Genomic DNA, 27,006 nt, shown 5'->3' on the forward strand with positions numbered 1-27,006 from the left:
GAAGTAACGAAAACCGACAGGTGAATCTGGGTAGTTTTGAGTATTATTTAGATACAAATGTTGTTATCATCCACCGCCGAACATTCATATAAAACCGACAGCAACACAACTAATATTGAAGATCATTCATGTCATAGTAGCAACACTGTGCGTTGTAAGAAACACGCAATGAACTCATCCTCCAGCCCATATGCTTTTCCTTTAAACCAACCTCGATCATATGACATGAATAAATCTACTGAAATGGACTGTCGGCTACAAGATGTGTGGTACCAAATCAGTGCATGAAGAGCTCACTTATGCGCGTGAACAAGTTTGTTGTTGTTTTGGATTCATATGGCTCTTTATTTTTTGTAATCATCATATTCCTTCTCAATAAAATGTGATATTTTGCACTTGGTTGTGTATGTATTCTTTCATCTAATTTGACATTTCATCGTTGAACTCCATATGACATGTACTTTCTGAACTTTTGAAGTAAGTGATATATGTATTATGTGCAATTAGTTTGCAAATTTTATAAGATTCAATCTATTTGATTTTTTACGATGATATGTGAATATTTGCTACTGTATATCATGTAGGAAGAGTAACGAAGGATTTGTTAGATTCTATTGTGCATATTCATGTTAAGCCATGTTTTTTGTTCACTTAATTGTTGGAAAAACGGTATGCAACTATGTATTCACGTATTTTATATGGTTAGTTTTTCTCTGCAATGCTAATTGATTTTATGGAAAAACAATACTTATATTTGACATTGTTCTTCCTTAGTTGCCATTTATCGGCATTGTTCACTTATATAATACCTTCTCAATGATATAAGAGGCAATGCTTGTCAATGGTGAAGCATACATATTGTGGGAGTGACTTGCACATATTGATATTAGGTATGCACTGATATTAGTCATTGTGTATTATGACTATGAGATTAGCATTGCACATTTTCCAGAAATAACAGTTCAAATATATGAAGTTAATTCCATAGTTGTTAAAAGGCGCGCCTCAGGCGCTAGGCGGCGCTTCAGCGCCTCAGATGACCATCAGGCGACGTGCATGGCTGGGCGAGCGCCTTTAGCGCCTGAGGCGCGCCTTTCTCCAGGCGACGGGCGGTCCAGGCGTTCCGCCTCTTTGCAGCAGGCTTCTCTTTTATTTTTTAATGACCCAAAGCCCAATTAAATAAGCCCATAACTAATTTCAGCCCATAAGTAATTTATTTTAAAAAAATAGCCTAGTTTGCATGTCGATACGTATTCCTACAATCGTCCAAAGGCCCGTCGATTGAAGCTTCACGATGCGCACCAATCTCTTTCTGCCGATTGAAGCTTCTGCGCAGTGCGCACCATCTCTTTCCCTCTGGTTTTTTGTTTGTCATCGAGTCAATCCACTCTAGTTGTAGGTCTTGTTCATTATAGTTTCTGGTTTTTTGTTTGCGCACCAATGATTATAAACTTCTGCAGTAAATAGTTGTGGAACTGGGTATTGGTAGGGAAAGTTTAATTGTTGACTACAATGGGGCTGTTTTGATGAATATTTATTTATTTATTTTCATGAACAAAGAATATGAGAGGTTCAGACTTCAGAGTGATGAAATGGGGCATGTACTGCCTCAATCTTATTTGGAGATTAACGATTATATGGTGGTGGTTGTTGCAGTAGTATGGGTTTTGACAACCCAAAATTTTGTAGTAAGGGTGTAGGTCCCGGCAATGATGGGTTCATATTTTATTTTATTCTATTTTGTTATATTCTATTTAATTTATTTTTGTTTAATTATTGCAATATCTTGGTGTGGTAATGGGGATTCACTGTTGGGTGTATTGCTTTCGAGCCTTAATACATGGGAATACAATATCATGATTGTGAAGTATGATTATATTTGAGTGGCATTGTGAAATGGGGCATGAACTGTAGTTGTTCTTATGTACTGCTTTCGAGCCTCAATACATGTAGTTGTTCTTATGTTTCAACTTTCAAGTAACTTGGAGTTGTTCTTTTCTGCAGCAGATATCTAATTATGGCTTCTCATCCTCAATCAGAAAACACACAACCAGATGGGGATAATAAGAAAGACCCCGGTTGGAAGCATTGTTATTTGAAAAATCCAAATGATACTAATAGTGTGACGTGTAGGTTTTGTGGCTTCACGTCCAATGGAGGAATTTTTCGAGCCAAACAACATATTGCTGGGAATTCAAAAAATGTAAGAAAATGCAAAGAGTGTCCTCAAAGTGTCCGTGATGAGCTTTTGAATTATATGAATGAAAAGAAGAAGCAAACATTGAGAGCTTGCGGTGGAATGAAGCAAGATTTTTGCTTTCTTGATATCGATGAAGATGAAGACGATGAAGAAGATGTACAACCAAGCAAAAAGTGAAGTTTGACTTCCATACACGAGACTGGAACTGGAAGTGGCAGTGGCAGTGGCAGTGTTAAAGGGCCGATGGATCTCTTTATCACGAAGAAGAAAACCAAAGGGGGGAAATTGAGGCAAACAAACATAAACGATGCTTGTGATAAAGAGCTTAGAGGTCGAACAGTTCAAAAGATAGCTCGTTTCATGTATCAAGCTGCGATTTCTTTCAATGCTGCCCATTTAGATAGCTTCAAGTAAATGATTGAAGCCATAGGTCAGTACGGGCCGAATTTGAAACCACCAAGTTATCATGAATTGAGGGTACCACTTTTACAGAAAGAAATTGCCTACACAAACGAGTTGTTGAAAGAAAACAGAGATGAATGTGAGAAATATGGTTGCTCAATTATGTCTGATGGGTGGACTGATAGGAAGCATAGAACATTGATCAACTTTTTGGTTAATTCACCCAAAGGAACAATGTTCTTGGAATCTGTGGATGCATCCGCCAATGTCAAGACTGGAACCCTGTTATTTGAGTTGCTTGATAGATTTGTAGAGCGTGTGGGAGAGAAAAATGTCGTGCAAGTGATTACAGACAATGGCAGCAATTATGTTTTAGCTGGTAAGTGAAGTATTGAAATTTTATTTCCTTGGATATTATATTACATATAAGTTATAACATAATTTGATTCTTTTTTGTTTTGTACTTTTTTTTTGTAGGTAAACTTCTACACGCAAAAAGACCGAATTTGTTTTGGACTCCATGTGCTGCTCATTGCATTGATTTGATGTTAGAGGATATTGGCAAAATTGAGGTGGTTCGGAAGACTATTTCTAGAGCAATTGCTCTTGTTGGTTACATTTACAATCATGGAGGTGTTTTGCACATGATGAGAGAATTTACTGGAAACAGAGAGCTGGCAAGACATGGAGTCACCCGTTTTGCTACTACATTTCTCACTTTGCAAAGCCTCCACAAACGACAAAAAGCTTTGAAGAGAATGTTCATATCAACACAGTGGATAGAAAGTAAATGGTCAAATGATATAAAGGGTAAGAAGGCAAATGATACTGTTTTCAAGCCTTCATTTTGGAATAATGTGACATACACCCTTAAAGTGATGTGTCCTCTAGGTGATGGTTCTTCGCATTGCCGACCATGAAACAAGGCCAGCGATGGGTTATATCTATGAAGCTATGGACAGAGCAAAAGAAACAATTCTCAAGTCCTTTGATAACAACAGAGAGAAATGTAAAAAAGTGTTAGAATTTATTGATGCTAGATGGGATAATCAGCTTCATCATCCTTTGCACGCGGCAGGATACTACTTAAACCCATATTTTTACTATCACAATCCGAAAGTTGAGAAGGATGCAGAAGTCACAAATGGGTTGTTTGCATGCATACAAAGATTGATTCCAAGCCATGACGTGAGGGATAAGATTATTATGGAGGAGTTGCCGGTATATAAGAACTCGGAGTCATTGTTCGGCAACGAATTTGCCATTAGAGCAAGGAATAATAAAGACCAACCAATGGCGCCTGGTATGTGTTTTTTTTGCAAGAAGTTAAATAGTTAAATACTTAAATATCAAATGAAAATGATGAGATACATTTTTTTTTCAGCGGATTGGTGGAAAATGTTTGGCACTCCAAATTTGAAAGAATTTGCTATCAAAGTTCTTAGCCTCACATGTAGTGCTTCGGGTTGTGAAAGGAATTGGAGCATATTTGAGCATGTGAGTAAATACTATTACGGTATTACATGACTTCTTTCACTTTTTTTTTCAATTTATAGTTTATGATGGTTTCGTGTCACAGATACATTCAAAGAAAAGGAATAGACTCGATCACAAGAAACTAAGAGATTTGGTATATGTGAAGTACAATCAAACACTCAAGGCTCGTGCGGCTAAGAAGGATAAAAGAGATCCTATAGTTTTGAGGAATATTGATGATTTTAATAATGAGTGGTCGATTGGAATGATGGAAGCTGGAGAGGAATCTGTTTTGATGATGATGATGATACTTTGACATGGAACGTTGTAGCAGAGGCTGCTGGAGTAGAAGAAGAAACCAGATATACTAGACAACAACGGACCTCGAACCCTATTTATAGGGGAGCTTCAACTTCTAGAGGCAAAGGTAGAGGAGGACGAAGAGGTCGGATGACAAGCCAAACTACTCATGCTCTACAATCACCAATGGATGTTGTTGGGATGCAACCAAAGTCATTGGAAGATCTAGAAAAAGATCATGGGTTTATAAAGATGGAATGATATCTCCATTGGTATGAGGTCTTTTGGGTGGTTCCAAAAGCAAAACCATGAGGGTGAAAACCCAAAGTGGACAATATCATACTAGTGTGGAGATATCCGGATTCCATTGGTCCTAACAAGTGTATCTACTTGAGAGAAAAGAAGTGAGATACAAGAGAGAGTTGTGATTCTTTGTGATCGAAAATAGAATGCAGAAGGGTCATTGAGATTGTCTGTTACTTCCCTGTAAAGAGATCAAGTTCAATAAAGTGTTCTTTCTTCTCCCGTGGATGTAGATCGTATTGATCGAACCACGTAATTCTCGTGTACTGATCTTTATGTTTGATGCTATCTTTTGATTCTTGATTACTGCATGTCATCGAGTTCACATTCTTGAGATCTAGTTCTGTTTATTTCACTAACAAGTGGTATCAAAGCCATGGTCTAGTTCGAGCCGTGTGGGTGGAATCCTCGATACCTAAACGAAGGAGGTGAGGACTCCCGGTAAAAATCTTTGATTAAACTCTCGAGGTGGTTGATGCTCTCGGTATTCATGTAAGGCGTGCGCTCCAACGCAGTGAAGTGGAGTAACCTCGATTGGAGGACGAATAAGGCTTGAGGGGAGGCTCGGACCATGAGAATAATAGTGGAACTTCGTTTGAGGGGAGGATTGTTGGGATGCAACCAAAATCATTGGAAAATCTAGAGAAAGATCATGGGTTTATAAAGATGGAATGATATCTCCATTGGTATGAAGCCTTTTGGGTGGTTCCAAAAGCAAAACCATGAGGGTTGAAAACCCAAAGTGGACAATATCATACTAGTGTGGAGATATCCGGATTCCATTGGTCCTAACAGATGTAGATGAAGAATCTACCGACGAGGGAGAGTTTGATGATGATGTGTTGAAAGATGATTATTCAGACATTGATGAAAATGTGGAGGATGGTGATGTGGATGAAATGATTGAATTATAAAGTGATTGATCTGAGACTAGATTGTTTTGGAAAAATTAAATTGTCTAGCATAAGATTTGAATGTGTTGATTTATCGACAATATTGAGATATTTTTGGTTTTTGTTACTTGAAGCTTTATATATTTAGGTTTTCATATAGTTCATTATTATTAATAGTTGATTCTTAGTATAACATAAATATATATTACATTCTCTCTATATTATCGCCTCGTGGCTAGGCGATCGTCTTTTGTCGCCTAGGCGTTCGGGCGCTAGGCAGTGGCTCATCGCCTTGACGTCGCCTAGCGCCTTGACAACTATGGTTAATTCCTTACAAATGTTTGTCCATTGGAACAATATTTATTTAATACTTGCACGTGTTGTTTGGATTCCACAATTGTCTGCATACAATATTATTTCAATGTAATTTGACCAAGATTTGGTCATTATTCAGCTTCAGTATGACCATAGGTATTGACCTATGTAGGGATATCACATCATTATATTTGGTTATCTCCTTGGAATGACCTTCATTTAATCTTGGTTGTAAGTACCCGACAAGAAATCCGTTATCGCTTTTCCACCTTTTGCTTATTACATCTTTCAGTGCTACAATCAGAACCTCTTCATTAGGTGTTGTCAAACATCGTCACGTTTTATCTGTTTTTTAACTTGTGAAAATATCACTTCCGGATGTTGCTCTGCTATCCATCGGTTCAGATGTTTTCCTGTTACAAATTAATGCAAAGAATTAGTTTAGACTTGAGGATATGCATCAATGAATATTATATGTTGTATACGATAAATACGTTTTAACAGCATGTTATCGCCACAATATTTGTAAATCCAACAGAAAATGCGGTAATCTACAGTCATGCATCAAGATTCAATAGTTCTAAAAATACACATACACGACCTATACAGAACTCCAAAGCAAATCAAGTTCACAAGTACAGAACAATCAAAAGAAATGATTTCGCAAGGTTATCTCTCTGCATATCCCACGCATTAGAGAAATTGAAATTGTCAATAAAATCGTCATTCATTTGGGGATGTGAGTTTATTGTCCTCAGTATCCTCGACAAGTTTGTCCGGAATTTGAGATCGGATGAAGTTGTGTAACAAAATACTAAGTCATTATGATTCTATTTTGAGTTTTGAATAAGTAGAAAGACGAACTTCGAAGGATTGTCCAACTTTTTTTAAGTAAACCAAAAACTCTTTCAATCACGCTCCTAGATTTACTGTGTCTCCAATTTAAAAACTCTTTATAATTTTGTGGTGCAATTGTGCGATTGCCCCAAGCATCCCTATGGAATTTAACTCTTCTGTATGGAGTCAAGAAACCCTACACGTTGGCATATTCTGTTGTCACACAGATAATAACAAACTACCATTTAAAGTCATATATTTTGTTATTATTTTTTTGGTACATTGGAGATAAATTCATAAAACCAAACATAAATTTATCCTAACTCCACACACCTAAAAAAATTTGTTTAAACTCCCTAACATAATAAAAATGACAAAAATACTCTTATATGTGCTAATTTTAATTATTGATTTTACGAGGCCTCAAATGGTATCAGAGCCTAGGTTCAAGATTAATTATTTTCAAGATTTATTCAAAACTTTGGAATATTTGAATCAGGAATATCTAACCAAGGTTATATAAAAAGAACAAAAGAAAACTTATCAGAGTCTTAAGGTAAACTTATGATACAAAATAATAAGTTCCTACAAATAGTATCGGATTTCTCTAAACTTTCCGGAGATCTTAGAGAAATTCAAAAAACAGTACAAAATTATGGCAATATGCTATATTTTGTACACAAAATATGGAGAAAATCTTTAAAAACCAGGAAGAAATTATTGGTATATTAAAGGAGATTCAAACAAGAATTCAAAATCTAGAACAATAATCAAGTTCTAATAAAAAGACTTCAGAAGGAAGGTTGCCACCATCCTTTAGTACATAACCCTTATTAAACCAAAGAGGGGAAGACCAAAGTAATGCCAAAATCTTTAACTGAAGAAGAAAAAATGATCAACATAATTAAAATATTCTCAGAAAAAAAATTAATCTGATGACGAATTTAGAGAGGATTAGTCTCGAGGATCTCCAAGACCTTGCAGAATCTTTCGCAAATCTCAAGGTTGTAGATCTAAAGATGAACACAACTAGAGGTGAACCACCCACTATAACCTGGTCATCTTCTCAGGAACCACAAAGTGAAAGTATTAGATCTCAGAATATAAATATGAGAGAAACCCAACCAGATTTTCATACTGGCGGAAAATCACACCTAGTGGGTAGGGGTGGGCATAAAATCTGAAAAACCGAAAAAACCGACCGAACCAAATAATTCGGTTTAAATGGTTCGGTTTTATCGGTTTTTCGGTTGGTTATGCTTTTAAAATTTATGAAATTCGGTTTTCGATTTAAATCCCCGAAAAAACCAAAAAACCGAACCGGCCATATTATTGTTAAGTATAAGGTTTTTTATGTATAATGGGTCATATTATTGTTAAATATAAGACTTTTTATATATAATGAGCCTATTAAAATTTAAGAACTTAGTATCATTAACCCTCAATTTTCCATCCAATCGTTTTTTCTTCTTTCTCACCACTTATCAGTCGATGTTTTCTTTTTTTTCTGTAAATATTTCTTTAATTTTTTATATAAAAAATTAAGTCCCACAAATTAGATGTTTGAAAAACACTATGATTTAGATTTTAAAGGTATAAAGTGACGTATAATTTTATTTCGTAACAAATTTTAGCTAACCGTACATAATCGACCGTATAAACCGAATCGTATTACAAAAAAACCGAACCGAACCGTAGTAAAAGGTTCGGTTTGGACTAGATATATTCAAAATCGAAAACCAGAAAATCGAACCATTGTAAAGTAAAACCGAACCAAACCTACCGTTGCCCACCCCTACCAGTGGGAACAAGGTCAAAGAAAAATAAAATTCCTTTGCATCAAACACCCTACGGGGAATCTATTTTAGAACCTATACATGCTATGAGAATCACAGCAGGAACACTTGATCTTAACAGAAAATGATTCATTAAACTTTTAGAAATGAGTATTATGAGATCAGTTAAAATTGCGTGGGACATGACATCGGTAGAAACCAAAGAGTTAGTCCTAGCCGGAGAATCTCTCAATGAAAAAACCGGAAGAATGAATACCTTTTTTAAAGCACAAGATACAGATAAGAAAAATAAATAAACTCAAGCTCTGTATAGTCTTGAATTACATGACATATGTTTAGTGGATGAATATATTATGTTATTCACTAAATACATATTGAATTTAGGGGTCGAGAAAAATATAGCAATGCAAATTTTCTTCGCCAAAATTCCAAGTCCCTGGAGAGAAATGATAATAAGAGAATATGTCCTTGGAGATCCAGATACGTTGGCACGAAAAGCCTCTTTTTTCAAAGGAAAATTGGCATGATAGTGTCATATGACAGCATTACAAAAGATTAATATGTATTAACAAACGTTCTCCTTTGTATTGTGAAGAAAATGATCTTCCAACAATTATTGGAAGTAACTATAAAGGCAGAAGAGGAAGAGTTTTAGATCTCATCCTTATGCGAGAAGTGGAATAAGTTTTGGGAAACCAAGAACACTATATTTGAGAAGTGTTACCCTAGATTGGCTAATTTACCCCAGATATTTCAAAAAAAAAATGGACAATCTATTTAAAGATTATTTCAAATTTAAGTTTTTTTTAAATTGATGATGTTTTAATAGCGTCTAAAAATACGGAAGAACATATCAAACATTTAGAAATTTTCTCTGAAGTTTGTAAGAAAGAAGGACTGGTTCTATCTAAAAAAGAAAGCAGTCATTGTCACAAGAAAGATTGAATTTTTCAGAATAGAAATCGATGAGCCTGCAATAATTTTGCAGGAACACATAGTTTAGGAATTGTTAATTTTGCTGAGATTTTCATTAAGAAACCTATAAAAACACAGAAAAGTATTTAGTCCATTACTAAAAAAGATGCTAAATTCATATAGACGGAATAACACACAAGATGAAGATGGTTTGGTATTATACACAGATGTCAGTGATCATTGGTGGACGACAGTTTTAACCAAGCTCACGCCAGAAGGAGAACAACTATGCAGGTATTGCAGTTGACTTTTCTCAGAAGTAGAGGCCATAAAATGACATATCAACGAAAATGAATTTTATACAGTAAAAAAAGCTTTTGAAAAATGATCATTATTTTACTAGCAAATAAATTTACTTTAAAAGTTAATAGCACACTGGTAAAAGCTTTCTTGAATATAGAATAGAATCTAAACCCGATAAGGCTAGATTATTAAGATAGCAAGCTTTATGTCAAAATAATATTTTTGATATTGTGATTATTAAATCTCATGAAAATAATTTTGCAGGTTTTTTAACAAGAGATTGACAGCGGTGACATCGATGACATCATAAAAATGCAGAGGCATTTGAGGGAATATCTTGAAATGCTTCAAAACGAGTTCTACAAGCTTGCTCTAAATGCAGAAGTTGTGGGTAGTCTACAACAAGCTGATAAGAAAATAGTCTCTGATCGAGTTACAAGATGTTTACAGGTTTATACTCAATTATGGTTTGTAATGCAAAGGCCTATCCTTCAAGGCATTGAGAAGCCACTTGTTACTCAAATGTAGAGTTTTCGAGTACAAGCTCTATACCTGGAGCAGGAGATTCAAATACCTCTAGCACAAGTGTTACGTCGGGATTATCCCCAAATGAGTCGACTGAAAAAAAGAAATTTGAAACTCCAAATCCTTTTCTTGAGTCTTCAATTCAACCCTTCACCTCATGGATTGGAGAGAAAAAGATTAATTTCAAACCTAATACAGAAAAGGGTAAATCTAAGGATGATACTAATGAAACTACAATTTCTCCATTTCAGGTATATCAACATAACTGGAAGAAATTTTAAAAAGAAAATAAACATTAACCCAACCACAATTAGGGTTGATGTATCAGGAAATATACCATGTATGGATGAAATCACATTCATATCCAAATGAGGTAAAAGAATGGTATGAATTCGGAGCTCTTGCCTCGATTTATACTACATCACCAGCTTCCCAAAAATCTCAAATTTACCAAATTGGATCCATGAAGCTGTTCATGAAACATGGGAAAACAACAACTATTTGTCCAAAGGAGAAATTCTGGAGTTATACATTTTCAGTACAGCACCAGAACCAGTAAGAAAATACTCACACAAAGCCTTTCATTTTATCAAGCTAAGGAAGCCAGACACAAATGTTTAAAATTTTTTCAAGGATCCTCCAACAGAAGAAACACCCCTTGTTGCTTCAATAACTAAATATGACATCTATAACAGAAGAGCATGGAATCTATGGGTTTGTCTAACTGATATTGACAAAGTCAAGTTTCTATTTAAGTTTTATCATAATTCTGTAAATGAATCATTCATGTTAAATACTATGACAGAAAAAAACAACAAGTTTTGCAGAAGACCTGTTTGAAAAAAAGAGAAATTTTCTGTGGAATAGCAAGCTGTCGGGGAGCAAAGAAACTCGTCGGAAATTTTTAATATGGCTAATGTGGGAAGATGATCAAAAAACACTTGTCCAAAATGTCCGAATCAAAAAAAACCAGAATTTGGCAAAAGCTTTAGGCCCAGATCGGACTTGAAGCATATTGCAGAAACATGATCAATTAGTGAAGGACCACACAAAAAACAATTTCCTTAGGGACAATACAAAACAAAAGATTTCCCAACAAAGAAAAGTAGACATGTGATCCAACCACTCCATTAGTGGAGGATGGACCCCCACTAAAAGACGATTCCACTAGCCAGTGGAAAGATGGACAAATCAACGACCCATTAAACAAAAGCCACCAAATAGTGATTGAAGGGACCACCACTCACAAGATGTTGTCGGCCACAACTGACAGACAAATTCACAATAATTGAAGTCCGAATTTCAAATCAACCAAGACTTCTATAAATACCAAGGTAGAAGGAAGATGAAGATAACATTCAATCTCTTCATTTTCTTTCAAACAAATTGTAATATTTTTCTCTTACTTGTTTATGTGTGTTGCAACTTCGGCTATTATAGGTAGCTAAGAAAGTTCCTCCTTCTCTATAGGATGTTACTATGTAATAATAGTTTGTAGGTTTGAATAAAAAAAACCAAAGCTTGTTGCCCCTCTCATGTATTATTTTCAAATTGAACTATTTTTATTATACACCATGAGATAAGAAAGGAAACATGGTTGTGCTAGGTGCTGTTCAAGGAATCTACGTCAAGAACCATCTGTTGCGACTGCGTGATTAGGCTGTGAAGAGCAGTCTGTGAAACCCGGTGGATACAACCCAACGACACTCCGGTCAAATAGGTAAATTGTTGAGTTTATTATACAGAATACTGATGGGCCATTTACGAAAAATAAAAATAAAAAAATCGATCATCTGAAATGGTATATAGGCTAGAAACTTTGCGTAGCTACATGTCTTTAGGCTATATGCCTTTAAGAACATGTTGTATAGGTAAAACAATGACACGTACCATAATTATGAGGATTGAGGATATTTTTGGAAATTTTAAAAATTTGGGGAGCTCAAATAAAGATTTGAAGGGATGAGGAGTAATGAGAAAGTTAAGTTTGGAGATGGGGAGTTATTGCAAGTTTACCCTTATTTTTTTGTCAGAACAAATAAATTTAAACATTAATGTTAACATGTGGTGTAGCAATCACGTGAAAAGATTTCACAAAATATTTTATGAGATTTCTTTCCACTTTTAGTCCATCGTGACGTGTTAATGCATTTTGGAGAACTCTGGCATCTGCCGCTGATCCTTCCTACTCAGTAAACATGTAAATGAAGCTCATATCTCGTTTGCAGACACCCAAAATATTCACTGTCGCAGTTTTTTTTCTTGAAATGTATTTTTCCTTCTCCGAAATCGGTACATGGACGTTTACATATGTATCATCCAATGCACCGAGACAACCCTTCAATGTTAAACATATTAGGATGATTCACATAAAATATTTTGATTCTTTTATGAAAATCTCAATTTTGAAAAACAAAATATTAAGAATAAGTAAATATTACCTTGAATCATTTTCATGTCTCGTCATCAGGGACGACAATTTTTTCCACGGGTTTGGGTCTCCTTGGGGAAAACCCGAAATGGGGCGGGTTTGGGGATTTTCAAATCCTCAAGCAAATTGAAAATGTGTATGATAATGTTATACTCATGCCCAAACTTGCCCCGAAATCCCTTATATTAATATCATTACTACTAATAATAATAACGATTTTTTAAATAATTAACAAAAAAAATCAAATCATAACATTCAAATCTCGTTCATTATCCACTTCGTTACCTCATAATATTTCATATTTTTTGTTTATTAAAATCATGAATTACAAAAATTTATATTGTTTAAGTAATATTAGTAACATTCAAATCTAGTTTATAATTCAACTCTTCGTCTCATGATAAGTATTTGATTTCATCTTTTTTGTTTATTAAAATCATGAATTAAAAAATGTTGTATTGTTTAGGTAATATCGGTATTTATATATGTAATTGGATTATTGTATCAATATTCTTTAAATTATTTTGAAGATTTTTTTGGTTAATTCAACTGATATTTGAAGCGGTGATGTTGAAAATGATTTAATTCACTTCAGGTCGTGGATGATGCTGACAAATTCGACGCACCTTGTTACTATTTCTAAATTATTTGAAATGAGAATGAGGACTAGGATGAAAATTTAAGAGAAATTGATTAGGTGTCATAATTTAAAAAAAAAAAAAACCTTTTATACCTAAACATTTTACATTATATCTTATATAATTGAAATATCCTACTTTACCCTTTTTTATTCTAAATTATTTGCTCAATTCTTTAGTGCCTGGTTATCAAGAAAAAATAAATAAATAAAGAGGCAGCTTCACACCAATTGCAATAAATCGCAAATCATCCACTTATTCCAACTTAAAAATATTTTTAATTAAAAAAACTTAAAATTATGGAAAAATCATGACAATATTCAAGTCAAATTATAAAAAATTAAAATCAAAATTAGGAAATTTTATTGGAGTCAATATATTCAACAATTTGACAGAAACAAAACTGTTTTGCTATATACGTATGCATATATATTATTATAAACAAAAAGGTAATCATTATTTTTGTAAAAAAATTAGGTGGACAAAAAAATGAAATTCATATATGTTTGAAGAACTAAAATAGATGTGCTTCAAAGCCTAGGACTCATGGAATTGATGTGAGAAGAAAAAAGATTGAGAGAAAAATTGATGGTGAGTAGGTTTTAAAGGATATCTTTGTAATTTGATATAATAAAAAGATTATTTTGATAAATTAACTTAATTGAAAGCTAAAATTGATTGTAATAATTTGGTGGAGGTTATTTAAGAAAATTTCCCAAAATTTAATGTCCGCGAAATTAAGATTTGAATTTTCAAACCAATTAGATAGAAACGTGTATGAAGGCCCAACGAAGACTTTGTTGTTACCTCTTCTCGTCGAATCTGAAATATGGGTCTTGAATCTCGAACAACAGCAGCAAAAGTATTAAGTCGAGGCAAGGATTCTCTTTTGTCCGCAAGACGAAATTGCTCGTATCAAAGTGCTATACGTTTCAGGCAATCATCCCCAAGATACGACTTCAAATCAAAACTTTGCAGTACCACAAAGCCTTGATATCAGCGAACGAATTATATGCAAGATATCTCAAGTATTTCGAAAAATTGAATGCAGCAAAATGACAAGAAGTAATGCAAGGCAAGATGATCAGCAGCCTTCGAAATGTGGTGATAGGATTTATTTATAGATGGTCACCGGACACATAGAGGAGACACATTTCTCCAGACTGGATGCTTCGAAGAGACACCATTCTAGGCAAGGGATACATTGGTTGGGGCGAAAAACTGATGCCATGACCGCCAAAGGACGCGCATTTTTCCAGAATCAGCGTTGCGTGCGCAGCCGCGCGGCCGCGCGCGATACACTGTAATTGTGCAGCGCACGCACAGTAAGGCGCGCGCGCCCGCGCGCCCTATTCTGGACGAACGCACACATTCCAGTGACATGCTCGCATTCGCGCGGGATGTGGTGCCCCCGCGCGGCCAGTTCTGTCCGAGTGCGCACCATGCACTCTTGTGTGCATCCATGTTGAGTTAACATTTAGCTTCCAAATAAATTTGGTCTAAAAAGATTAACTTTGGTCAAAGACCGCACCGCACCGCACCGACCCGACCCGAGACGAGACGAGCGCGCGCGCGCGTGTGTGTTTCACCGAGACACAGCCTATTAGCGTCTTCCCCCTTCTAAAAACTTCTGGTACCCCTTGGGGCCCAAACCCCTATTCAAACTTGGAGCTTATTAGGGACACTTCATTTGGTGATTTTCTCAATGTGGGACAAACCACATTTGAGACATCCCACTTCCCTTTACAACTCCTCACTCTTCCTCTTATTCCCTCTTCGGGAAAACTTCATTTATCCAACAATCCCCCACATAAATGAACTTAATGCATGTATACAGATTTACTTGAAAGCTCTTGTGAATTATTATTGCATTAGGATAGGTAGTTTTTGACTTTGAACCTTCCTTAGTAATATACCATAGGATTTACTAGTTGAGTAGTGACACGATGTCTTGAACTAGTCAACCGTTTATGTAAACCAAGTCAATAGTATTTACACAATAATAACTCTAACATATTCTTGTTCTCACGTTGTGTCCGTTTCGGCCCTGGACCATATCTTAGATTCATAAGTGTTTTCCATTGAAGCGGCCATTACTTCTCACTTATATAGGTGATCTCATATCTAGAGTATCCTGCCATACTCTACCTCTTAGGTATAGGAATCATTAAAAGAAGACTTAACCTCACCACATGTTGCAGGTCTTTTCTACTTGGACTTTATAGGAATGAGCCTTTATTTATTCCAAGTACTCAAACTAATATTTATAACTTAGTTGTCCCATTGAACCAAGGTCATGGGATCTCCACTTCACAAGGTTGGGTTACCGCTATAAATATTTTATTTTGTGGGTTTTAAGCCCATTCCTCTCAACAGCTTGTACATTTGATCTCTATTTATACCTTTAGTAAACGGATCCGCTAGGTTTTCCTTTGATTTCACATATTCAACAGAAATAACCCCATTCGAGATCAATTGTCTTATGGTATTATGTCTCTGTCTAATGTGACGAGACTTACCATTGTACATACTGCTTTGTGCTCTTCCTATTGCCGATTGACTATCGCAATGAATGTTAATGGAAGGCACTGGCTTATTCCAACAAGGAATATCCTCTAGGAAGTTTCTTAGCCATTCGGCTTCTTCCCCAGCTTTGTCTAATGCTATGAACTCGGATTCCATAGTGGATCGAGCTATACACGTTTGCTTAGACGATTTCCATGACACCGCTCCTCCACCTATTGTGAATACATATCCACTAGTGGACTTGGAGTCTTTTGTGTCAGATATCCAATTGGCATCACAATATCCTTCTAGAACTGCAGGATATTTTGAATATATCAAACCATATTTCAACGTATATTTCAAATATCCAAGCACTCTCGTTAAGGCTTTCCAATGATCCTTACTTGGATTACTTGTGAACCTACTTAACTTATTCACTGAATATGCAAGATCTGGACGAGTACAGTTAGTCAAGTACATTAGACTACCAATGATCCTTGCATATTCAAGTTGTGAGATGGGTTCTCCTCTATTCTTTGCCAAATGAACACCTAAATCTATAGGAGTCCTAGCAGGTCGAATGTTTAAGGTACTGAATCTTTCAAGTACCTTTTCAACATAGTGAGTTTGTGATAACACTATTCTTTCAGGTATTCTAGAGATTTTAATCCCTAATATGATATCACACAACCCCATGTCTTTCATATCGAAAGACCTTTTCAACATATTCTTGGCATCTATAATCAACTCATGATTACTTCCCATAATCAACATGTCGTCTACATAAATGCATACAATGACATAAGCACTTGCACTACCTTTGATATAAACGCATTTATCACATTCGTTGATTTTGAAACCATTTGACTTCATTGTTTTGTCAAATTTTTCATGTCATTGCTTAGGTGCTTGTTTGAGTCCGTATAGTGACTTGACAAGTTTACACACCTTCTTTTCTTGTCCAGGAACAACAAACCCCTCGGGTTGTTCCATGTAGATTTCTTCTTCCAGTTCGCCATTCAAGAAGGCTGTCTTTACATCCATTTGGTGAATCTCAAGGTTATGCAATGCAGCAATAGCAATGAGAACACGAATGGATGTAATCCTAGTAACTGGAGAGTATGTGTCAAAGAAGTCATATCCTTCTTTTTGTTTGAATCCCTTAGCCACCAATCGGGCTTTATATTTATCTATAGATCCATCTTCTTTGTATTTCCTTTTAAGGATCCACTTGCATCCTAAAGGCTTACAACCCGGAGGGAGATCAGTCAACTCCCACGTATGATTATGCATGATGGATTCTATTTCATCATTTATAGCTTCTTTCCATAAAGGAGCTTCGGGATTGGATAGAGCTTCTTGAATAGTTATTGGTTCATCATCCAACATGTAAGTCATGAAGTCAGGACCAAAGGACTTTTCAATTCTTGCTCTCTTTCCACGTCTTGGTTCTTCATTTACTTCTTTAGAATCAATAGTAGACTCAAAAGACCGTTTAGTGGAACCTTCTTTTCTTTCCTTACAAGGAAAGTTGTTTTCAAAGAATATTTCATTCCTTGATTCCATAATTGTTCCTTCATTAATATCAGGAATCATTGACTTATGCACCAAAAACCTATATGCACTACTATTGTAGGCATATCCAATAAAAATGCAGTCAACGGTTTTGGGTCCAATCTTAACTTGTTTTGGCTTTGGTATCTCTACTTTAGCCAAACACCCCCACACTTTTAGGTATTTATAAGATGGTTTGTGACCCTTCCATAACTCATATGGAGTTTCATCTTTCCCTTTGTGTGGTATTTTATTAAGAATGTGGTTTGCAGATAATATTGCTTCCCCCCACAAGTTTTGAGGTAAGCCCGAATTTATCAACAACGCATTCATCATCTCCTTAAGAGTACGATTTTTACGTTCTGCAACTCCATTTGATTGAGGTGAGTATGGTGCTGTTGTTTGATGAATTATGCCAAAATTAATGCACAATTCTTCAAATGGAGCAACATACTCTCCACCTCTATCACTTCGAATCATTTTGATCTTTGTACTCAATTGATTCTCAACCTCATTCTTATAATTTTTGAAGGCTTCTTTAGCTTCATCTTTACTTTTCAACAAGTAGACGTAACAGAACCTTGTGCAATCATCAATGAAAGTTATGAAGTACTTATTCCCACCTCGAGTTTGCACAAACTTTAAATCACATACGTCGGTGTGAATTAAATCAAGTGGATTCGTACTTCTTGTCACAGAATGAAATGGAGCTTTGGCCATCTTTGCTTCAACACAAATCTCACACTTATCTTGTGGATTTCTTTTAAATGCAGGTATTACATTTAAGTTCGCAAGTTTTTGTAGCGTGTTGAAGTTAACATGTCCTAATCTTTCATGCCATAAATTAGAACTTTCAAACAAATAAACAGAATCATTCACTTTATTCTTCGCCTCTTGGCGGATAACATTCATTACATTCAACTTAAAGAGTCCATTATCTTGGTACCATTTGCCTACAAATACACCAGCCTTAGTAAGGACAAACTTGTCCGACTCAAACACGAGTTTAAAACCCGCCTTACTCAACAACGATCCAGAAACCAAGTTCTTTCGAATGTCTGGCACATGCAGCACATTCAACAATGTCATCTCTTTGCCGGAAGTCATCTTCAACACCACTTTGCCAATTCCTACGACTTCAGACGTCGTGGAGTTTCCCATAAACAATTTCCTATCACTTACAGTAGTGTAGGATGAGAACATTTCTTTTTCAGCACATATGTGGCTAGTTGATCCGGTATCTACCCACCATTCCCTTGGATTATCCACCAAGTTGGTTTCAAACACAACTGCGGATAGATCAAGTCGTGATAGGTCTATTGGTACATTCCTATCTTCGATGACATTGGCTTGCCTTGGATTCTGATTTTTGTTGTCTTTCCTTGGAAGACGACAGTCCTTGGCCATATGATTCGGCTTGCCACAGTTGTAGCAAGTTCCTTTGAATTTCTTGGTCTGCCCTCGCTTTTCATTTTGAGGACGCTTTCTTTTGTGGCTAGTGCTCGATTCTGTTAGATTGGCTTTGGCCTCGGCCTCCATTGTTCTTTTGTATGACTTGGCTTCAGAAGTACGACTGTCTTCTTCGATTCGAAGCCGCACAATCAGATCTTCAAGTTTCAACTCCTTGCGCTTGTGCTTAAGGTAGTTCTTGAAGTCTTTCCACATTGGTGGCAACTTCTCTATGATGGCCGCCACTTGAAATGGTTCATTGATTTCCATTCCTTCTGCCAACAAATCATGAATTATAATTTGAATTTGTTGTATTTGGCTTATTACGGATTTGGCGTCCACCATTTTGAAGTCAAGGAATTTGCCAACTACGAATTTCTTGATGCCCGCGTCTTCTGTCTTGTATTTCTTTTCCAAGGATTCCCATAGTTCCTTGACGGTCTTGACAGAGCAGTAGACACTGTAAAGCGTGTCGTCTAGTCCGTTTAGAATGTAGTTGCGGCAAAGAAAGTCACTGTGGTTCCACGCATCCACAGCAGATCTTCGTTGGGAGTCATCATCGTCCACATCAATGACAGGGGAATCCTCTTTAAGGAATCGAGATAGGCTTAGTGTTGTGAGGTAGAATAGCATTTTCTGCTGCCAACGTTTGAAGTCGGCACCATTGAACTTCGCAGGCTTTTCTCCATGAGCAGGAGCAGTAGAGACGGTAGGCATTGGCGCAGGAACGGTAGGAGGAGTTGACATTCTTCAGAAACGAGAAGAGAGTAAATAATAAATTTCGTCTTGCGATTGTTGTTACCTCTTCTCGTCGAATCTGAAATATGCGTCTTGAATCTCGAACAACAGCAGCAAAAGTATTAAGTCGAGGCAAGGATTCTCCTTTGTCCGCAAGACGAAATTGCCCGTATCAAAGTGCTATACGTTTCAGGCAATCGTCCCCAAGATACAACGACTTCAAATCAAAACTTTGCAGCACACAAAGCCTTGATATCAGCGAACGAATTATATGCAAGATATCTCAAGTATTTCGAAAAATTGAATGCAGCAAAATGACAAGAAGTAATGCAAGGCAAGATGATCAGCAGCCTTCGAAATGTGGTGATAGGATTTATTTATAGATGGTCACCGGACACGTAGAGGAGACACATTTCTCCAGACCGGATGCTTCGAAGAGACACCATTCTAGGCAAGGGATACATTGGTTGGGGCGAAAAACTGATGCCATGACCGCCAAAGGACGCGCATTTTTCCAGAATCAGCGTTGCGCGCGCAGCCGCGCGCGATACACTGTAATTGTGCAGCGCACGCACAGTAAGGCGCGCGCGCCCGTGCGAGAAGCTGCGCGCCCTATTCTGGACGAACGCACACATTCCAGTGACATGCTCGCATCCGCGCGGGATGTGGCGCCCCCGCGCGGCCAGTTCTGTCCGAGTGCGCACCATGCACCCTTGTGTGCATCCATGTTGAGTTAACATTTAGCTTCCAAATAAATTTGGTCTAAAAAGATTAACTTTGGTCAAAGACCACACCGCACCGAGACGAGACGAGCGCGCGCGTGTTTCACCGAGACACAGCCTATTAGCGTCTTCCCCCTTCTAAAAACTTCTGGTACCCCTTGGGGCCCAAACCCCTATTCAAACTTGGAGCTTATTAGGGACACTTCATTTGGTGATTTTCTCAATGTGGGACAAACCACATTTGAGACATCCCACTTCCCTTTACAACTCCTCACTCTTCCTCTTATTCCCTCTTCGGGAAAACTTCATTTATCCAACAGACTTAATCTCTACGGAGATTAAATTGGGAATCTTCGATTAGAAAAAACAGCGATTGGGACGGGGATGGGGAAGGCCTTGCCCATTGCCATTCTTACTCGTCACTGCAGGTACTGCATCTACTACGATAGGCTTCACAAGTAGAATTGTATGAACTAATAGTAGAATTTCATGGGAATGAGCGCTAATTGTTTGACCATTGCGTATATAATCATGAGCAATATTCAATTTTTTTTTATTGATATGATAAGATAGACAAAAACATATTCACATTCTCTTCAATGTTAACATATCTAGAATCTCCCAGTCCACCAACGTAAGTTAGCAAGTAATATAACTGGACAAATGCATTTCCAATTAATCCTCGAATTTATCACACATTGAATATCTCTCATTTCGTTAACCCTGAGCAAATGTTTAATTTGGGCAGTCATTATTTGCGTATTGTGTAGGAAGCTGCTGTTCTTTGTAGTTGACGTCTTCATATGTTTAAATCCACTTAAAATAAATATGACTTAATTATATGTTTTCAGTCATAGTATCAAGAACAGTTTTTTCTTTATTTTAATTAAAATTTTGTTTTTTAAAAAACTGATTATTTAATATTTTAAGACCGATGCAATTAATTAAGTTAAAAAATTAGTTGACGCAATTGATGTAGTTAATTATGTGTTCTATATAGTTAAATGAAGGAAAATGATGCAATTAAAAGCATAATTAAGTTTTAAAAAGTTAATTGATGCAATTGAAGAGTTAATTATGCATTTTATATAGTTAAATGAAGGAAAATAATGCAATTAAAATATTAGGCATCGGTGGATACAAATATAAAATTACATATCCCTGTTTAATCCAACATTTTGCTCATATTCTACAATTTGTTTTTAAAAAAATACTACATTATTCTGTTTTATATATATATATATATATATATATATATATATATATATATATATATATATATATATATATATATATATATATATATATATATAAAACACGGCTGCATCTATTAATTCATGCAGGATTTCATGGCAACAAATGGATCTACTCTCCAATTAAACGTCATCTAAATTTTTTGGATCACTAATATTTACAGAAAAAACATACAAGGAGTATAAACTTTCAAATTGATAGAGTAAACAAACACTGAGTTAAAATATGATTATTTCTTGCATAATCCTCCACACCATGCTCTCCAATTTCTTTTTTCATAGATGCCACACGACACCAATCAACAAACGCGGCCGAACACATTGCCTATATATGTTCTGTTGTGGTTCTTCGATCAACAATCACGAGACAACATGATGGGAGGCCTGTTTAATAGTGTATATCTTCTGGGAATGTAGGAGTCCATAGCAATCAGTTGGTTTCCAAATTAGAAGCAACTAGAATATGCAATATGGAGTTGCGATCTCTGTAATGTCTCATTTCTTTGCCTTTGCAAATCTGAGGCAGCGATACTTCTCACCACTCACGGTTATTTCAAGAGCTCCATCTTGATTATCTTGATTTGACGCAGTCCCCATCAACACGCTCTTCTCTTTCTCAAGATTTTCTCTTTCAATCTTCAGCCTTGCTTCTTGCCTAGCAATCTCTGCCTGCTCAATATAAGAAATCATTAAGGTACAGAAATGGTTGTCGTGTTTATCCGAATATTATTTATATTTCTCATGTGGGCTGAAAGTTCGAGTAAAAGCATGGCTTAGGATCTTGCTGATGGTATGAACATTTTAAGAACTTCGAATATGCTCTACACTTATGAGAGGGAGGTTAACAAACTTACAAATTGTAAGCAAGTGCAGCTCAGATAGGTAACATTGTGTGCACCATAGAATATTCTTTTGCCACCAACTCAATAAACTAAGATCTAATAATGTCTTTTGTAGGAGCATAAAAAATTTAGAATGACAGCAGAAGACTATTAATGTATATATTTATGTAAATGCATAATTAAAATGTATCTTCAACGCATACACGTAAAAACGTCGAAATGTCCAAGGAGGCTGGCTAATGGTACGTGACCAGAAAACTCAGATGTTCTGTGACATTCAAGTGTTCTCCATGCAAGTATTCAGTGAAATTTTCCCATCAATACCAACGGATAACAAAAAATTGAAGGGCACCACAGAAGCACTCATGGGAAGGATAATATGTACTCATTTTCATTTCAGGGCGGCTCTCAACAAATCCCTAAATACTCATTAGTACGCATGACAAATCAGACTCTTATAGAAACTCTACCCCCAACTTAGAACTACCTGAGACTAAATTTTGGATATGACAAGTCTTCATACTGCTACAAAATATAGGCCTGATGAAGCATCTTATTTTTCTCGCTACACACACACGCTGATGTTAAAAGTTTGACTCAGAAACCACACAAGTTTTGGCTATCTATGAAATCTATGAGCATGGATTATTACCAACTGTTTGAGAACTTTCATATGCGCATCAGCAGACAACCAAGAAAATGATAGACAAGCAGAAAGCTAAAAACTCAAACAATAGGGAGATGAAAAACTCTAATGGCCGCTACTTTTTGTACCGGTTTCACACGAAAAGAACCTTTTTTTACTTATTATATAACATGACAAATTTTGGTCGATACCTTAAAAGGGCTGATCAGTCCCTAAAAGGAAAAGAATAAACCACAACTTGTATCAAGGGAAATAGGCTAATTACAACAGGATACCAGCAAAAAAGAGAGTCCAAAGCAAGTAAAACACTATGAACTTTGTCAAGGAGATAAAATTAAATCTTCACTTCCAAAGCACAATGATTAGGAAGGTACCTCCCGGCGCGAAAGTTCCGCTTTCCAGGCAGCTTCACGTTCAGCAACTTCTCGTTCACGTTCCTCGATGTAACTCTGCATCTCCCTTTCCTTCATAATCCTATCCTGTATGTCTGCATCCAAAGCCTCCTTCAACTCCTGTACAAACTTATCTACGACCACTTTAATCCTCAGAGACATTAATAAACCCTTTTCAAAAGGATCACTCAATATCTATAGGCAAGCAATCCACTCGCTCTTCAGCCTTTAAGTCACAATACGACCACACACACCTGCAGCACAAACCTGTTTCTTTTATAGATCCTGATAATATTCCCACAAGTTTACGAATCTTTGAAACGTGAAATTCAAATCAAAACATATTGCTCACAAAAGACAACAGTAATAGAAAAAAATCACACGCTTTCTAAAAATTCATCTGGGTCAAAAATTCAGAACCCAAAACCCAAAAATTTTTTTTCCAATCCGACTGGAAATGAGCGTATGTATGAAATGTTTCAAAATTCATTTATATAGAAATTAGAAACACTGAATCGGAGTAGCGCAAACCTTTGAGGGATCAATCGAGAAGAGATTAAAATGATTTGTGGATACAGAAATTAAAATCTGTGCGAGTATGCTGGAAATTGAAGTGGGAAGGGAAACAAATGGCAGTCCACAAAAACTGGACGGCCGAGAAAGGAAGGCTAAGTTGCTTTGTTATGTTCCTTCCTTGCCGCATAATTTAATTATTTATTATTCAATTTTTTTATTAAAAAAGAAAATTGACTGTAATAAAAATTCTGCAAACGTATTATTTTTCGAAAGGCTGTATTTGTTGTGAAAAAATAAAAATTTATGGTAAAAAGTAAAAATTTCAAATTTTCAAAATTTATCAAACTACACACTTTATAATATTTTTCTCTCTACTCAATTATGATTTTCTTCACAAATGAGAGATCTATTTATAGGAAATCTTTACAAATAATCCAAAAATAAAATACATCATTACCTACAGTCATCACACACTAATTTTCAATATTTACAACTCTTATTTTTAACATTCAAATATTCAACATTCAAATATTCAATACACACATTTTAAATATATTTTTCAACACTCCCCCTTGTGATGATGATCATAATGATTGTCTTCATTACGTGTTTTTATACTGTCTCGTTAAAAACCTTACTAGGAAAAACCCATTGGGATAAAAACCATAGTAAGGGAAAAAGAGTACAGTCACGTAAACTCCCCCTGATGTTGACATGAACAATTCTTCACAAATTTCGTAGATTGCGCATCCCAATATTATATATGTGCTTTCTGAATATTGTCGTAGGTAGTGCCTTTGTGAAGAGATCTGATGAGTTTTCACTTGATTGAATGTGACGAACATCAATACATTTATTCTTCTCTTGCTCCTTGGTGAATGCGAAGAACTTAGGAGGAATATGTTTAGTTCTGTCGCTTTTTATGTATCCCTCTTTCATTTGAGCAACACATGCAGCATTATCTTCATATAGTATCACAGGCTTCTCGTCGAATGATAATCCGCATGAGATTTGGATATGTTGGGTCATTGATTTTAACCACACACATTCACGACTTGCTTCATTTGTGCAATAATCTCGGCATGATTTGATGAAGTTGTTACAAGCGTTTGTTTCTGTGAACGCCAAGATATTGCAGTGCCTCCACGAGTAAATACATATCCAGTTTGGGAACGTGCCTTGTGTGGATCAGATAAGTATCCAGCATCAGCATAACCAATTATACTTGGATTAGCATATTTTGAATACAAAAGTCCCAAGTCTGTCGTTCCTCATAGATAACGGAATATATGTTTAATTCCGTTCCAGTGTCTCTTTGTTGGTTATGTGCTAAATCTTGCCAACAGATTCACGGCAAAAGATATATCAGGCTTTGTACAATTTGTAAGGTACATAAGGGCACCAATGACACTTAGATATGGTACTTCTGGACCAAGAATATCTTCATCATCTTCACATGGACGGAATGGATCCTTTTCTATGTTTAATGATCTAACAACCATTGGAGTACTTAAAGGATTTGCTTTATCCATATTAAAACGTTTAAGGATCTTTTCTGTATAATTTGTCTGGTGAACAAACATTCCACATTCTTTTTGTTCAATTTGTAAACCCAGACAATACTTGGTTTTTCCAAGATCCTTCATTTCAAATTCTTCCTTCAAGTATGACACAACTTCTTGAATTTACTTATTCGTTCCAATGATGTTTAAATCATCAACATATACAGCAATAATTATGCATCCGGATGTTGTTTTCTTAATGAAAACACAAGGGCATATTGAATTATTTACATATCTATTTTTCATCAAGTGATCACTTAGTCGATTATACCACATTCGACCTGATTGCTTTAACCCATATAATGATCTTTGTAATTTCACAGAATAACATTCCTTGGGTTTTGAACTTTGTGCTTCAGGCATCTTAAATCCTTCAAGGATTTTCATATATATATATTACTATCAAATGATCCATATAAGTAAGCTGTAACAACATCCATAAGACGCATTTCTAAATTTTCAGATACCGCCAAGCTAATCAAATACCGAAACGTAATTGCATCCATCACAGGAGAATACGTTTCTTCATAATCAATTCCAGGCCTTTGAGAAAAACCTTGTGCAAAAATTCGAGCTTTATATCTTACTATTTCATTTTTCTCATTTCGCTTTCGAATAAAAACACATTTGTATCTAACAGGTTTTACACCTTCAGGTGTAAGGACTATAGGTCCAAAAACATTACGTTTATTTAGCGAATCTAATTCAACCTGGATGGCATCTTTCCATTTTATCCAATCCTGCCGATTTTTACATTCATCAAAAGATTTTGGTTCATGATCTTCGTTATCATTTATGATGTCGATTGCCACATTATAAGAAAATATATCATCAATTTCATCTATATCTTTTCGGTTCCATATTTTTCCAGTATTAATGTAATTGATAGAGATTTCATGATTCTCGTCAGTTTGTGGTTCTGACAGAACATTTTCATCATCATGTGTTTCTTCAGGAACACCATTCTCTATTTTGTGATCATCATGTGTTTCTTTAGAAACATCATTCTTTATTTTGTGATCATCGTGTTTCTCTATGAATTTTCTTTTTCGAGGATTTTTATCCTTGGAACCGACTGGCCTTCCACGCTTCAGGCGTTTAATGACATCATGAGTATCTTCCATTTGTTTCTTTGGAATTTCAATTCGAGCAGGGGCATTTGCAGCATGTATATATGATTTAGTTACCCCTTTTGTGTCTGCAAATGCATCTGCAAATGCATCTGGTATTTGATTTGCTATTCTTTGCAAGTGTACAATTTGTTGTACACCTTTTTCACATTGTTTTGTTCTTGGATCCAGATGTAACAATGATGATACATACCATGTAATTTCCTTTTCGGTATGTTTCTGTTCTCCCCCTAACATGAGAAGATTTCCTCATTAAAATGACAATCAGCGAAACGTGATGTGAACACGTCGCCTGTCTGAGGTTCAAGATATCGAATGATTGATGGACTATCATAACCGATATAAATTCCAACATTTCTTTGA

General features: G+C 35.9%; 2 protein-coding genes across 6 annotated transcripts; one reads left to right on the forward strand and one right to left on the reverse strand.

The window, feature by feature from the left end:
* The first annotated feature begins 1,508 nt into the window (after nt 1-1,508).
* On the forward strand, nt 1,509-4,562 carry LOC140830802 (uncharacterized). Of its 2 annotated transcripts, XR_012117674.1 has the most exons (3): nt 1,509-2,981; nt 3,080-3,905; nt 3,987-4,562. XR_012117674.1 is itself a non-coding variant. In XM_073194287.1 (2 exons), exons 1-2 carry the CDS (start codon nt 2,615-2,617, stop codon nt 3,520-3,522), a joined length of 810 nt encoding a protein of 269 aa, XP_073050388.1. In that variant the 5' UTR covers nt 1,509-2,614; the 3' UTR covers nt 3,523-4,562. The 2 variants fall into 2 exon arrangements, 1 of the variants encoding a protein (XP_073050388.1); XM_073194287.1 differs by having other exon boundaries at nt 3,080-4,562.
* Nucleotides 4,563-21,612: 17,050 nt separating this feature from the next.
* LOC140830803 (uncharacterized) lies at nt 21,613-24,125 on the reverse strand. 4 transcript variants are annotated; one of them, XM_073194290.1, is made up of 3 exons: nt 23,967-24,125; nt 23,418-23,689; nt 21,613-22,224 (listed from the first exon to the last, which is right to left on the reverse strand). In XM_073194290.1, the coding sequence occupies exons 2-3, from the start codon at nt 23,595-23,597 to the stop codon at nt 22,051-22,053; spliced, it is 354 nt and encodes a 117-aa protein (XP_073050391.1). In that variant the 5' UTR covers nt 23,598-23,689; nt 23,967-24,125; the 3' UTR covers nt 21,613-22,050. The 4 variants fall into 4 exon arrangements, with proteins under 4 accessions (XP_073050391.1, XP_073050393.1, XP_073050392.1 ...); XM_073194292.1 differs by having other exon boundaries at nt 23,418-23,702; nt 23,967-24,122; XM_073194291.1 differs by having other exon boundaries at nt 23,418-23,720; nt 23,967-24,117.
* Nucleotides 24,126-27,006: the final 2,881 nt, after the last annotated feature.

This window comes from Primulina eburnea, chromosome 4 (assembly GCF_022965805.1).
Source record: "Primulina eburnea isolate SZY01 chromosome 4, ASM2296580v1, whole genome shotgun sequence".
Lineage (NCBI taxonomy): Eukaryota > Viridiplantae > Streptophyta > Magnoliopsida > Lamiales > Gesneriaceae > Primulina > Primulina eburnea.